The sequence below is a fragment of the Enhydra lutris genome, unplaced genomic scaffold, assembly GCF_002288905.1.
Source record: "Enhydra lutris kenyoni isolate GAN:26980312 unplaced genomic scaffold, ASM228890v2 scaffoldscaffold47, whole genome shotgun sequence".
Taxonomy (NCBI): Eukaryota; Metazoa; Chordata; class Mammalia; order Carnivora; family Mustelidae; genus Enhydra; species Enhydra lutris.
In genome coordinates this window covers 436,742-452,118 of record NW_019154131.1, presented here as the reverse complement: position 1 = coordinate 452,118, position 15,377 = coordinate 436,742, and the positions used below count along the sequence as shown (strand labels likewise).

General features: G+C 42.6%; 1 protein-coding gene across 1 annotated transcript in view; it reads right to left on the bottom strand.

Annotated features, from left to right (window-relative positions):
• The window catches only part of LOC111156569 (abhydrolase domain containing 12), a 97,141-nt gene extending 81,899 nt beyond the window's left edge, over positions 1-15,242 (bottom strand). The window contains exon 1 of the mRNA XM_022517551.1: positions 14,920-15,242. Within this exon, the coding sequence (XP_022373259.1) occupies positions 14,920-15,110 (191 nt within the window). The 5' untranslated portion in view covers positions 15,111-15,242. The remainder of the gene's footprint in view (positions 1-14,919) is intronic.
• Positions 15,243-15,377: the final 135 nt, after the last annotated feature.

Genomic DNA, 15,377 nt, shown 5'->3' with positions numbered 1-15,377 from the left:
TAGGAAGGTATACGTTGACAAAAATCAAGACAGTGCTTTTCTTTTTTTCTCTCTCTCTCTATATTGCTTTTCTAACTTATCAACAGTGCAAGCATAGAAATTTAAAAAGTTTTTTCTCATCATTAATAAAAATTAAACCGTCTCAAGGAAAACATGGTATGTACATACAATGGAATATTATTCAGCCTTAAAAAGGAAGGAAATTGTGACATATATCACAATGTGGATGAAACTTGAAGACATTATACGAAGTGAAATAAGCCAGACACAAAAAGACAAATATTCTAGGATTCCACTTCCACAAGGAACCTAGAGTAGTCAGCAAGTTTAACAGTTGTCATCAGCAGCTGGGGGTGGGAGTGGGGAGTCAGTGTTTAATGCATATAGAGTTTCAGTGCTGGAAGATGAAAAGGTTCTAGAGACAGGGAGTAGTGATGCCTGCATAACTTGTGAATATGCTTCATGCCATGGAACTGTGCACTTAAAAATGGTAAATTTTTACGTATATTTTTCCACAATAAAAAATATTTTCAAGAGGCTATCTCAATTGGGAAATTAATATAGCTCCCTTTTTATCTAGCTGTTCACTCAAGAAGCATTGTTTGTCTAGCTCTAGATTCCTTACCAATTAGAACAAGAAACTACCTGCTTTCCAAACCTATTTTCCTAGCAAAAAAAAAAAAAAAAAAAAAAAGGTATCCGAGAAAGTTCTGAAACCTGTGGCAATGCAAAGCAAAAATAAAAGAACTGAACATGGGGCGCCTGGGTGGCTCAGTGGGTTAAAGCCTCTGCCTTCAGCTCAGGTCATGATCCCAGGGTTCTGGGATCGAGCCCCGCATTGGGCTCTCTGCTCGGCCGGGAGCCGGCTTCCTCCTCTCTCTCTCTTCCGCCTCTCTGCCTACTTGTGATCTCTCTGTCAAATAAATAAATAAAATCTTAAAAAAAAAAAAAAAAGAACTGAACGTGTATTAGCAACATAGGTAATTTAGTATCTCAAACACATAAATACTGGGAAAACAAATTAACATGTAACATAGGTGTCTCCTGCGCACTTTTAAATTAACAGTAAAAGAAGACAGAGTAAGTAGAAAGAGAAAAGCATTATGCCACTTTATGCTTGTATAGTGCTGATCTGATCTTGTTGCAATTTTAGTACAACTCAGTGAAGCAGGCAGGACAGATAACCCCCCCAGCATACAGACGTGGAAGGTAAGCTCATAGCTATTAAATAAGTTGCTCAAGGTAAGGTCTCAGCTAGGGAATGAGCTCGGGTCCTTGGCCTGGAAGTCTGGTCCACTCTTCCTATTCAACTAAATCCTCATTTGGAATGAATAATAATACTGACCGATATCTAGAAAATTTTTAGAAAGAAAAATAGTAAAATTCAGGAGTGCCTGGGTGGCTCAGTGGGTTAAAGCCTCTGCCTTCAGCTCAGGTCATGATCCCAGGGTCCTGGGATTGAGCCCTGCATCGGGCTCCCTGCTCAGCTGGGAGCCTGCTTCCCCTGTCCTCCCCTCTGCCTGCCTCTCTGCCTACTTGTGATCTCTGTCTGTCAAATAAATAAATAAAATCTTTTTTTAAAATAATAAAATAAGGGACGCCTGGGTGGCTCAGTTGGTTAAGCAGCTGCCTTCGGCTCAGGTCATGATCCCAGTGTCCTGGGATCGAGTCCCGCATCGGGCTCCTTGCTCATCAGGGAGCCTGCTTCTCCCTCTGCCTCTGCCTGCCACTTTGTCTGCCTGTGCTTGCTCTCTCTCTCTCTCTCTGACAAATAAATAAACAAAATCTTTAAAAAATAATAATAATAATAATAAAATAAAATACTATTTTTTAAAAAATGGTAAAATTCAGTTCCCCTGGATTTTCTCCTTAGGGTTTCTGATCACCCAACTATGTTCAGAATCCCAAAGGCTGGGGACAGCCAAACCCACAGCAGTTCCTAGTGGTGGCAGGTACACAGGTGAGAATGAAAGCTGGGGAAAAAAATTTTCTTTCAAAATGCTCATGCGAAAGCTCTATAGCATTTGTTTTGTATCTTAAACAACTTCGAAATACAATTGATATGAATTGCAAATATTTAATGTGTGTAATTTTATCAGTTTTAACACATGTAAACACTTTTGAAACCATCACCCCTAGAGTTCATCTTGCCCCTTTTAATTCTTCCTTCTGCCCCTCTCTGGTCCCCGGTCCCCACCCCAAACAGTCATAGATCTGCTGTCTGCAACTACAGGATAATTTCATATAAATGGCCATCTTTTGACTGGCTTCCTTCACTCAGCATAATTACTCTGAGATTCATTTTTTTATTTGTTCATTATTGCCTTAAAAAAACTTTCATTTTTAGAGTTTTAGGTTCACAGCAAAACTGAGCAGAATGCACAGAGATTTATCATAGACCTCTGCCCTAAACACACGCACAGCCTCCCCTATAATCAACACCCAGCACTACACCCAGCATTTATTATAACTGATGAAGCAATACTGACACATCTTTACCACCCAGAATCCATTTACTTTAGGGTTCACTGTTGGTATTGTACATTCTAAGAGTTCGGACAAATAGATAATGACATGTCTCTACTGCAGTCATTTCACTGCCCTAAATATCCTCTGTGGTCCAAGTTCATTCCTTTTGATTGCTGAGTAACATTCCACTGTGGGGCTATGCAACTTGCTTTTACATACATTTGGGTTTTGGATTGCTACCAGTTTTGTTTAAAGGTTTTATTTTTAAGTAATCTCTCCACCCAACATGGGGCTCAAACTTACAAGATTAAGAGTCACATGTTCCACGGACTGAGCCAGCCCGGCACCCTGGATCATTTCTAGTTTTTGCCCATTACAGATTAAACTTCTATGAACATTATTATTTTCATTTTCGATTTCTTTGATTTCTGTTTTGATCTTTATTATGTTTTTTTTCTTTTTACTTTGGGTTTAATTCCTACTTTTTTTATTAGTTTTTTAATATGGAATAAATTTAATAGTTTTTTAATATGAAGTCATTGGAGACCGTTCTTTCTTCCTCTGGGCAACTGGTGCAATAAATTCCCCAAGGATGCCTTAGGAGCATACATGTGTCTTTATTTTCATTCAGTTTGAACTACTTTCTAATTTCCTCTTGGATTTCTTCCATGACCCATGGCTTATCCAAAAGTGTGTTATTCACTTCTCAAATGTTTCAGGATTTTCCAGACATCTTGTTTTTACTGATTTCTAATTTAATTCCTATGGTCAGAACAGACCTTGCATAGCTTAAATTATTTTAAAGTTCTTGAGACTTGTTTTATGGCCTAGAATATGATCTATCTGGTTTGATGTGCACTTGAGGAGAACAAGTATTTGCCTTTGTTGGACAGACTGTCAAGCAAGTTGGTGGACAGTGTTGTTGAAGTCTATTACATCCTTTTTTTTTTTTAAGATTTTATTTATTTATTTGACACAAACAGAGAGACAGCAAGAGAAGGAATACAAGCAGGGGGAGAAGCAGGCTTCCTGCTGAGTAGGGAGCCCAATGCGGGGCTTGATCCCAGGACCCTGGGATCATGATCTGAGCTGAAGGCAGACACTTAACAACTGAGCCACCCAGGCACCCCAGTCTATTACATCCTTGCTGATTTTCTGTCTCCTACTTCTATCAGTTATTGAAATTTCTGGCTATAATCATGGATGTGTCTATTTTCCTCACAGTTCTATTTCTACTTTACAGATTTTTGAAGCTATCAATTACACATGCAAATGTCCAAAGTTGTTATGTCCTCTTGATTAACTAATCTGTCATTATGAAACGATTTGCTTTAGCTCTCATAATATTCTGTGCTCTGAAATATACATTGATATTAATATAGCCACCCCTGCTACATTTTCTCTTATGACTTTCTTCATATAATTTTCTTATATATAGCTTACTTTCTATAGGAATACAGTATATAATACACATAGCATAGAAAATAGGTGTTAATCAACTGTTTATTAGTAAGGCTTCTGGTTAACAGAAGCTATTCGTAGCTTCTTTTCTATAATAGACATCATAAAGTCTCCACAACCCAGTTTTGTGGAGTCAAAAGTTATACACAGTTTTTTTTTTTTTTAAAGATTTTATTTATTTATTTGACAGAGAGAGATCACAAGTAGACGGAGAGGCAGGCAGAGAGAGAGAGGGAAGCAGGCTCCCTGCTGAGCAGAGAGCCCGATGTGGGACTTGATCCCAGGACCCTGAGATCATGACCTGAGCCGAAGGCAGCGGCTTAACCCACTGAGCCACCCAGGCGCCCCTATACACAGTTTTTTTGACTGCATGGGACTGGGTTATCCCTAACCCCCCATGTTGATGTTGTTCAAGGGGCAACTAGGTACATAAAATACATATGTAATATATAACATAGAAAGGTTTGCATAACATATATATTACTCATGTTCTCTGAGAATGAACAAAAGAGTAAAGCCAGGATTCATTCCCCAAGACTAAGAGTTGGTTAAATTCTTCTTAGTTCACAAGTAGAAACCTGAAGAACAGTCTTTAAAATCTTATTCGAACACAGTGAGTACTGGGGGTAATTTCACTCAACAGAATTGAAAAAGTTAAGGCCTTAATAAAATACACAAGAGCAGGGCGCCTGGGTGGCTCAGTGGGTTAAAGCCTCTGCCTTCGACTCAGGTCATGATCCCAGTGGGGAGCCTGCTTCCTCCTCTCTCTCTCTGCCTGCCTCTCTGCCTACTGTGATCTCTGTCTGTCAAATAAATAAATAAAATCTTTTAAAAAAAAATACACAAGAGCAATCCATAAATGTCTCTTTGTTTCCGGAGAAGAAAACAAAAAACCATGAGGATGTTGGCAGAATTGTCCTGCTGTAAAAAGGCCTTATTCTCCTGCCAGGGATAAAAATATTTGACACTACAGTATAGCTTGTTCTCAGGTGCTTTACACACAATTGCATTACCTAGTGTTCCAAAAAATAAAAAATAAAAATCAACTGCGTGCATTTTAAAGATCTTATTGGCTCTATTCAACAACTCCTGAATCAGGCAGCATTTAACCCAGATAGGAGCTTGGAGGAGCTATACAGAATGAAAGGCTTTTACAGGCAGAGAAGTGAACAGGAATACGGACGTTACTTTGGCCAAAAAAGCGGGTTGGTTATTGCCTGGTCACTTTACTTTAGGGGATGGCAGGGGTCGGTCAGGCAGATAACCTCACTAGTGCTGATCAGGCAATTCCTGAACGAGTGGTTTAAGATTCCACTTCTGGGAGAGCTGAAGCTGTAATTAAGTTAGATCTTGGTTTGGCCAGGTAGGGCTTAACATAAGGGACTCCATTTGGGGCCTGTTGTCTTATGTTTAACACTATCTTGCTATATTTTTCTTTATACCATTTTCCATCCCCTTTGAAATGTCACTGTATATATTTAAACACTACCTTTTTTGCTACCTTTCTCCTTCATGACAATGTAAGCTCTCTAAAGGCTGGGACCCATCTGGCTCTTGTGCAACATTTGGTCCGCATCCTCTTACACACAGTAGGCCTCAACAAAGTATTTATTAGATGAATGAAAGAACAAACATGCAAGCAATATTTTTGATATATGCCACACTGTTAACAATAATCATCCAGGGAAATTGCACTTTCTCATTATCTTCTGTTTTCAACTTTTATTAAGAAATCTTTGTTACTGGGGTGCCTGGGTGGGTCAGTTGTTGAGCGTCTGCCTTCGGCTCAGGTCACGATCCCAGGGTTCTGGGATCGAGCCCCATATCGGGCTCCCTGCTTGGCGGGGAGCCTGCTTCTACCTCTCCCACTCCCCCTGCTTGTGCTCCCTCTCTCGCTGTGTCTCTGTCAAGTGAATAAATAAAAATCTTAAAAAAAAAAAAAAAAAGAAAGAAATTTTTATTACTTTTGTAATCAGAAAAAAATTTTAAATGAGAGAGGAACAGAGGGAGAGAGAGGGTTCCTTGGGGGCTGCCTTTCACCATGGTGACCACCATCCCTGGAGATCCTTGCCTTGGAGCCTACAGAATTTCCCTCATGCTTTCTCTTGAAGCCTGGGGCTGTCATGGCAGGTTCCCAATCAGCCTACGCTGGTTTAACAGTCCCTTCCTTCTAGAACCCTAAGCCAAATATCAAAACCTTCCCAAAAGTTCTGCCATGACATGCCTTGTTAAAGTGTGCTGAGTCCCCAAACTCTGAGAATTTCTTTTTTTATATCTACAGAAACCTTGGTAAGCCAGGGAGGCACTGATAGGATGCACTACAACCTGTCAAGGAAGGGAGAGCCTAAAAGATGAGATTCTCTGAAGATAAAGTGGCACGCAAAATAATGTCAGAATAACGAAAGACAAAAGTGAAACCAGACTAACCATCTCCAGCCGTGCCTGCGTTTTGTCTTTACTATAGATATCATTAAAATATTTGAGTGTAAGAGCTGGTGGCAGCCACAAGTAAAAACTGACAGACAACAAACTCCCTTGAACAGGTACGGTTTCCTTCCATCTTTATGTTTCCAGAGCCTAGCATGCATCTGACCAACAACCCAAGTATTGTAACCGTGTGCTGAATAAAACAATCTATGGGCACCTGCCACTGACATGGCCATTTTCAGGTAGTGGCGAAATGATCCTCCAGGACCAAGGATGGCACAAATCAAGGATGAAAGAAGAAAATGTGGGAAGTCTCACTTGTACAAGAGAACAGTTTAAAGCCATATATGTCTCTTGAGCACTCATCAGGACTGCATCAAAATGACCGCTGCTCCAACCCTGAACATTCCGCCCTTCCCATTATGAATAGTTCAGTCAATATATCTAAACCTTGCATGGAGATCCCACAAGTCTGTAGGAACTGAAAACAACTTGAACTTTCTTTTCTTATCCTAAACCTCAGGGCAATTTCTTTCAAACTTCAAGAACAGATCCAAAAGTCTAGCATTCTGGAGATCAGCTTGTATTCCTTCAGTGACACCCCTTCCTTGCCTTCATCTTTGCAAAAATAAGTGTCTTATTCTTCTGAAACTACTCACACTGACACTCATTGACCTTCCCTTCTTTTTACCTTTTGGACACTTCCATACCAGGTGAACAGAACACAGATACTAAGACAACTCAAGTCTACAAGTGCCATCTCAAGACAAATTTTATTTTAGAAACAGTTTTTTGTGTATTAGAGAAACCTGGGAAGTAAGGATTCTACCTGGGTCACACACAATCTCTCTATCTTGACCTCAGCTCACGTTGCTCCTTTTCCTACCTCCACCTCCAACTGTTACCCCCTTGTCGTGAGGTTGTGTGCAGGAACCTTGTGGAGCCACTGCCCTCTCACTCAGGCCCCCACAACCAGGCAGCACTAAACTATGTGGAAACATGTGTGGCTTCTCAGACGAGAGCTCACAGCTGAAATGACTTCCCATGGGAGCCATTTCTGAAACATTACATGTCCGAAAGAAAGAATGGAGAGTCCCTGCTAGGTAGCATGATTGTTCACATTAATGTTTAGCAAATATGGTGGATCAGTCTGTTTAGGTCAAGGACAAAGAACTAGGACTGTCCAGGTGGAGAAGTGAAAGGGAAAGAAAGACCTGCAGCTCCTCTGGCCCCCTCTCCACTCAGTGGACAACCATGCTTTTATTTCACAGAGAAAGTAGAAGCATGCAGAAGACAACTACCAATGTTTCTCCAACAAATCTAACCACCTCCCTGCACCTTCATGGCCCCTTTGGCCTGTCTCTTTTGTATGGGGACCCTCCACTTAGCCTTGAGGTGTTGGGTCCCAGAGACACCATGCCACCAGCATCTGCATGGCCAGTGTATGCCTACTGGACCATCCCACTGAGTAGAGCAATGAGCTCTAACAACAGCACTGGTCAGAAGCCTCCTCCCACCCCAGGGATCCCCCTTATCTTTGTTCCCTTTTATGGTAAAGCTCCTTAAAAGCTCTGCATTTCTTCTCTCCACCTCTCCCTTGAGCCACTCTGTTAGGCTCTTATCCCCACCATTCTACCATTCCCACTCCTATAAACCACTCATCTCCATGTCACCAAATCCAACAGCAGATCACACTTTCTCTGCAACAGGCTTCTTCACCCAGCTGCCTTGACCCTTTCCTCCTACCACTCTTCCTAATCCATTCCCTTGCTTCCTCCACGTCTCCTCCTCTTCTCCAGCCCTTAACCACTGAGGACCTGGGTCCCAGCCCTCAGATTTGCCCCCCCACCCCACTGTGACTCTAAGTACCTTCTGTAGGCTAACGGTCAGAAGTCAACCTAACTCTCCCAAACTCTAGCTCCTCCTAGCTACTGCATATGCAAAAGGAGGTCTCAATAAGCCCCAAACCAAGCTCATCACCCCCCAAAGCATTTGATCTTCCCACAACTGCCCCATCTCGGTGCATGGCAGCCCCTTGCCTCCCATCGCTCAAAAGAAAACTGGTGAAACATCTCTCGCCATCCTTGCTCTCTCACACTCATCTACCTCCCAAGTCTTATTGACATCTCCTTCAAAACAGATCCACAATGCAGCACCTCTCCCCTCCACAACTACTGCCAGCCCAAGCCCCACCATCTGCTACCTGGATGACTCCTAACTGGTCCTCCTGCTCCCTCTGGCCCTCCAGTCCCTCCAGTCTGTCCTTGTCACAGCAGTCAGAGTGACAAGGTAATGACATACATCACATCAAGGCATTCCTCCACTCTAAAGAGGCCAGTGGCTTCCATTAAATGTCCTCTGTCAGAAAGGCCTCCTGCCACCTAAACCATGTACATATCACAGGTGCTCCTTACTGGCCTACTTATCTCCTTAGTACCCCAAGCATGTGACGCACATCATACGCAATTGTTTGTTATTTGTCTCCCCTACAGAACGTAAAGTCCACAAGATGTGACCCGCATTTAATAGTATTAGTAGTAGCCCTGGGGATGACCAAACTATAAGGTGCTACTGATTAGGCACTGATCGTATACCCAGCTCTTTTGTACATCTGAGCTTCACTCCGATCCTATAGGGAAAGTATTTCTATATACCTACATCACAGAGGAAGAAACAAACTCAAAAAGTTGAACATGTCTCCCCAACCCACAGAACCTGGAAACACTTGCTTGGGGCTCCACATCTATGTGAGTGATATCCTACAAGATATCAAATGATACTAAAACTAGAACCACACCCAAATAATGGATCTGTTGGCTAAATGGACATTTCAGGCAACGTTTCCTACTACTGTTTTTCCCTGTGTCAGCATCTCCTCTCTTAACTGACCCTTCCCAACTGGCCTTCAGTTCAAGACAAAACAAATGACTTACCAATTCCCTGTGCTGAAAGAGTCCTCTGTCAAAGCACGAACCCACTTACACCCAAATTCTGCAGCATCATCTCTGGGAGAAGAGCACTGACTTAATCTGTTAGTATTCAAGATCATATTACAGTAAAAATTTTTCCTGTAGACTTCATTTTGTAAAGAAAAGTGTCCTAGTGGGAGGAGGAGGAGGATCATGAGTCTGGAAAGGCAGCCTGTCTCCACTGCTGTCAGCATAACCCTGACAAGATGATCCATCTTCTATGCCTCTTCCCAAGGCTACCTCCATGATAATGTCTTCAGGAGCCTTTGATCTACTCAAAAATATCTCCCACACATAAGCAATATCTATCCGGTTACCATACAAGAGACACTCCCTTGAGAAGGGAGAGTATGCACTGGCTAAAATGGAACGGGAAAGGAAGCAGAGATACAGGGCACAAAATCCCACCAAAGAGGGAGACACCAGAGAAGTGCCAGGTCTCAGGGTCCCAGGTCCAGTGCTGGAGTATGGCCTTGATAAGATAAATCGCAGTTGAAAAGAGATGGACTCAGCTGAGAGACCCAGCTGAAGTGCCATAAACAAAGCCTGTTTCCTTGCTTGTCACAGTCCAGGCACACAATGTACTCTTCGGAAGTGGAAGAAGAAGGGGGACTGAGAAAAGTACATTTTAATGGCAAAAGCTAACTGAGACCACACTCTCACCTTCTCAGTGTATAAGGAAAGAACAAAGAGATACCATGCAAAGCACCTTCTAAGGTGAGCTCAAGAATGATGCTGAAGGAAAGGGCTGTTAACCTCAGCCACCTACCTTTCTGGATTACAGTAAAGCCATCAGCAGCTGGATGAAGTCCCTTGCTTCGGGTCAAGGAGGAACCAAGGATGATGCCTCAGTTCCTCTGTATTTACATGCAAGGATCACTGGTTATGAAACCTCCCATTCATCTCACTGATCTCAGTCACCTGCAGATCCACTGATGAGCTGGGAGTTGAAGGATAAAAACTAGTTCACTGAAACACACAGACCCATACATCTCAGTACCACCTTCCTAGGGTCCAAATTAGATCACTCACACCATTAAGGCATATTCCAAAGAACTCCAGGATTACTGACCAAAAACAAAACAAAATAAAACAAAACAAACAAACAAAAAAACCAGGAAAAGCCCACAAACTCCTTGTTTGCCAAAAATTACCAGATACTGCACAAAATTAATATCTAGTCCCTTCTTTCAGGGAATGCAGGGTCAACACACAAATTAGATAAACATTTACCTTTAAAAACGATGAATCCAGAAATTTTTAAAAACAAAACAAAAAATGTTTTGTTCTATCTTACTCCAAAGTTATTGTTTTTATCTGAACTAGTTGCCAACATTTACAAAGTTTGAGTTCACACACACACACACACACATCCCCAGGTCTCTTCTTGAAAGACCGGATAATCTGGCCATCCTAGGGCCACATTCCTGTCAGGGGCAGCAACACGAGAGGTGCAGTAGCAGCTTTCAGATGGAAGATGTTCTCTCTACTTCTCCAAAGCCCTCAGCATCATCTTGGTCTCTCAGAATTAATTAACAACAAAAAAATGTTACTGGGAAGAAAAAAGATTTTTTCCAAAGAAAAAAATACTTCAGTGTATAACCATTTGCTAGTTTAAATAATCAAAGGGGAAAAAAGGAAAAAGAAAAATGTAAGCACACAAAATTAGGGATAGGACAGGGATTACAGCCCCAGATACAGAGGAAAAAGCTGTATAAAACAGGTGATTTTCTATGGACATGTAAATCACCAAAACTAAGCCCAGAAAGAGATAGCAAGTCTAAAAAAGCACCAGGCTTAGGTAGTTTCACAGGGGAATTCCACCAAATTTAAAGAAACCGATAATTTCAAGAGTATTTAAACTAGCTAATGCAGAGAAAGCTTTGAATAAAGCTACGGAAAGCAATAAAACAACTTGATAAAGAGTACATTAAGAAATAAAATTACAAACTACTTTCACATATAACAATGTAAAATGACTAAGTAAAATATTAATAGAACCTGGCTACATATTAACGGAGTTTTCACAGATGATTCAATAATATGATGATGATTCAATAACATAAAATCTGTTACTATAATCCATATCAACAGGTCAAGAAAGACCATCTAAATGATAATTTCACAGATGTTAAATGGCATTTCATAAAAGTCAACAACCATTTTTTTATTAAAAAAACAAATAGCAACAACACACCCCTTAGTAAAATAACTAGTGTGGCAAAAACACTAAAAGCATTCTCAGTAAAGTAAGGAACAAGACAAGATACCCACTAGCATTCCCAATATTTAATCTTGTTTTGGAAATACAATGCAACCAAAAAAATGAAATAAGAGACATAAAAAGTAGAAAACATGGAATGAAATTCTTATTATTTGTGACTGATATGATATTCTACCTGAAAATCCAAAAGAACCAACTGCAAACACTAATAGAAACAATATGATTACATAAGTTGCTGCTTGCAAAATTAATAAGTACAAAATTAATAAGTAATTTAATAAAATTTCAGGGTGCCTTGGTGGCTCAGTCAGCTAAGCCTCTGCCTTCGGCTCAAGTTCTGATCCCAGCATCCTCGGATCAAGCCCTGCATCGGGCTCCCTGCTTAGGGGGGAGTCTGCTTCTCCTTCTGCCTGCTGCTCCCCCTACTTGTGCTCCCTCTAGTAAATAAATAAAATCTTTTAAAAAATTATTAAGTACAATAATAGAAATATGTAACATAAGAAAGGGTCCTATTTTCAACAACAACAAAAGACCAAATAACAGGAATAAACTTAAGAAATGTACAGGATTTTTAAACAAACATTTTAAAGACATTTCTGAGACAACTGGAGAAATGTGTATGTAGATTGGATTTTAGATTAAATTAATAGGCAATAAACTGTTAATTTTGATAAATATAAAAAAGTTTTGATAAATATAGCAATGAGGTTATATTATTTCAAAAGTTCCTATTTGTTCCAGTTCCCAAGTTATACTCTTAAGTAGTTATGAATAAAATCATTTGTTAATTCTGAAGTAGTTATGAATAAAATCATTTGTTTTAAAATATTCTAGTTCTTCATCCTACAAAGAAATGGAGGGAGGAGGGACAAATGATTCAAGATTGGCAACACATGGGAAACTGTTTAAGAAGATGTGATGGATACATCAAGGTTCATTATATTGTCTCCCCTACTTTTGAATATTTGAAAATGTGCACAATAGGACCCAAAGAAAAGGCAGATAATGAGAGACCCAAAGGTAAGCAACAGGCTTATAAAAACACACACAAATTGCCAGCTAACAATTAGAAATGCAAATTAAAGTTACAAATAGGATGTCATTTTCATCAATCAAATAGAAAAAAGATAAAAAATATTTGGTAACATTCAGCATTGGGGGGAAGAGAGGCAACTGACACTGCTGGGGAAAGTATCCATCGGTACATTGGAGGGCACTTTGGCCTCACCTTTCAAAATTATAAACACACACTCCTTGGCCCAGCAATTCCACTTCTTAGGAATTTACACCACAGATAATTAAATCAAGTATTTTCTGCCACCTACAACAGCCATACACTAGAGATAGAAAAGTGGAGGAAACAATGCCCCTGCTCTCATAGGGCTTCCATTCTTGTAGGGGAGGAGACAGCCAATAAAGCAAGTTAAGTACACAGACAATTTTAAGGTTGAGAGAGGTAAGTGTGATGAAAAAAGCAAACAGAATAAGGGCATTGGGAATGGCAAGAAGTCTATTTTGCATGGGCTGGTCTCTCAGAGAGGGAGGGCCTCTCTGAGGACAGGAGGACGTGACAGTTGGGCAGAGACCTGGGTGAGGAAGAAAACAAAGCAGAAGCATGTCCTGGAGAACATTCCAAGAAGGGAGGGAAGCCACGGGCTAACATGCAAACTTGGCTTTCCTGCCCTCTGCTTTACTTTTTATTCCCTAACAGTCTTTCGTTCCTCCAAAGAATATGAGCACCTCTTGAATGTCTCTTTGTCCCAATACAAAAATGAAAATAAGCATACCCTTTTAATACAGTACATCTTTCAAGGAAGGTACCGGGCCAGCACTGTTTCCCCAAACACTCTTGGGCCTAACAATTTCATTTCTTCAAAGGAAGAATTCCCAAACTTATCTCGGTGTAATGCCAAACCTGTTAACAAAAGTACATTAAAGCTACTCATGAGTTTTTAATGCAGATAAACCTTTCCACAGAAAAAGAGGACAAATTAGTTTCACAAAAGATACTGACCAGCTACTAGATAACTTTATACAAAAAAAACAAAACCAAAAAAACTGTCAGTCCCTGCCCTTCTGGCAAGAATGTGAACCACTGACTTAGAGGAGACTGCAATTTAATTTCATAACATTTTAAGCAATGAATTTGAAATGCTGAAATGTCTATTTGGATAAATATTTCTATAATATAAATATTCTATAAATAGAAATATTTATCGAAATATTTTTATTTTATTTATCCAAATATTCATATTTTCAATTTCGTGATCTTTCAGGCAATGAAATTGATATTTTTAGAGACTATTTTGATAAATATTTGACACTGAAGTAGCCAGTGTCAATTAAGGGCATTCCAGTTGACCCCAAAAGAAAGGACTCGGTAACACCTGAGAACATTCAAAACCGTGAAACATCCAGACTTCACACTTGCCATGAATGATACGTTCTATGACCAGCCAGATTACGAAGCTAGCATACAAGGAGAACTTTGTCCCTGTGAAATACACTATCTTAATTCTGAAATCAGCTTTACCTGGATGCATTCATCTCCTACTCAGAGGGGAAAGCAAAAAACTAAGACTTCCAGACTCCACGGAGATTCCTAAGGAGACAACTCAGTGCAGTCAAATTTCAAGCACCTGCACAACCAACGACAGGTTTCCCTCCAACCGCTGACGATGCGGTGTCCCCCTGGGCACAGCGCATTTAACCTTCCCCCAAACGTCCAGCAGTTCTGAGCAGAGAACGCCACTTCTGACGACGAGCTACCCGAGAAAAATGACCAGAGTGAGAAACCGAAAAAAGATAAGCTTCCGCACAAGCCAGCCCAGCACGAGGGGCGCTCGGTTTTGAGTTCTATGCAGATCTGAGGCAAAGAGCCCCAACGCTCTCAGGCTCAGGAGCCTGCGCTTCTGCGTCTCATCTACGTGCCGGCGTCCGGGAGCCTCACAGGGGACGCCCCCCGCCCCCACGCTCTCCTCTACTCTCCCACGCGGGGTCGTGACTGCCCGCTGCTCCCAACCCTTGGAGGAGACCCTGGTCCAGCCCGTCGCGGACAGGGTCCCACTGGCTCCCCTGGGAAGGGGAAGGGCACGGGGCTGAGCTCCGCGGAGGGCCAGAAAAGGACACCCGGGGAGGGAGGGGACCGTCGGAGTGCTCCCGCAGGCAGATACCTTGGGGAAAGGATGCCCACGGGCTGCACCCGCGGGCCAGGCGAGGGGAAAGGATGGAGGAGAATCGGAAGAGGACACCGGAGTGTGGAAGGGAGACGTGGGGCGCTCCTGCAGGCAAGAAACTTATGGAGGGCCGGGAGGATCCAGGTCTGCTTGCGCGCCAGGTAGGGGGCCTCGCCCCTGCGCCGCGCCTCACCTGCCCAGAGCCCGCTTCATGCCCGCGTCCGCGGCGCAGCGCGGCTCTGCCGGCCTCTTGCCCGCCAGGCGCAGGTTCTGCTTCAGGCGGCAGTCAGCGTCCAGCGCCGCGGCTGCCGAGCCGGAGGAGGACGAGCCCGAGGCGGCGCAGCGCTCATGTTCCAAGGCGACGGGCTCGGTCCGCTTCCTCATCCCGCGGCCGACACGGCCGGCCGCCGGCGGCGTCCGCTGACCTCGCCCGCCCGCGCTGCAGTCACCGCTACTCAGGGGAGCCGCGGCCGCCGGGAGGCCGCACCCCCTCGGATCCCAGTCCCAGGCCGCGGCGCCCGGCTCTACGGACCGGCGCCTGGGACCAGGCTGGCCGCGTCGGCCAATTAGCGCCGCGCTCCCACCGGCCCCGCCCCGCCCCGCCCCGCCCCGCCCCGCCCCGCCCCCTCCTGGGTTCCGCCGGGAGCGCGC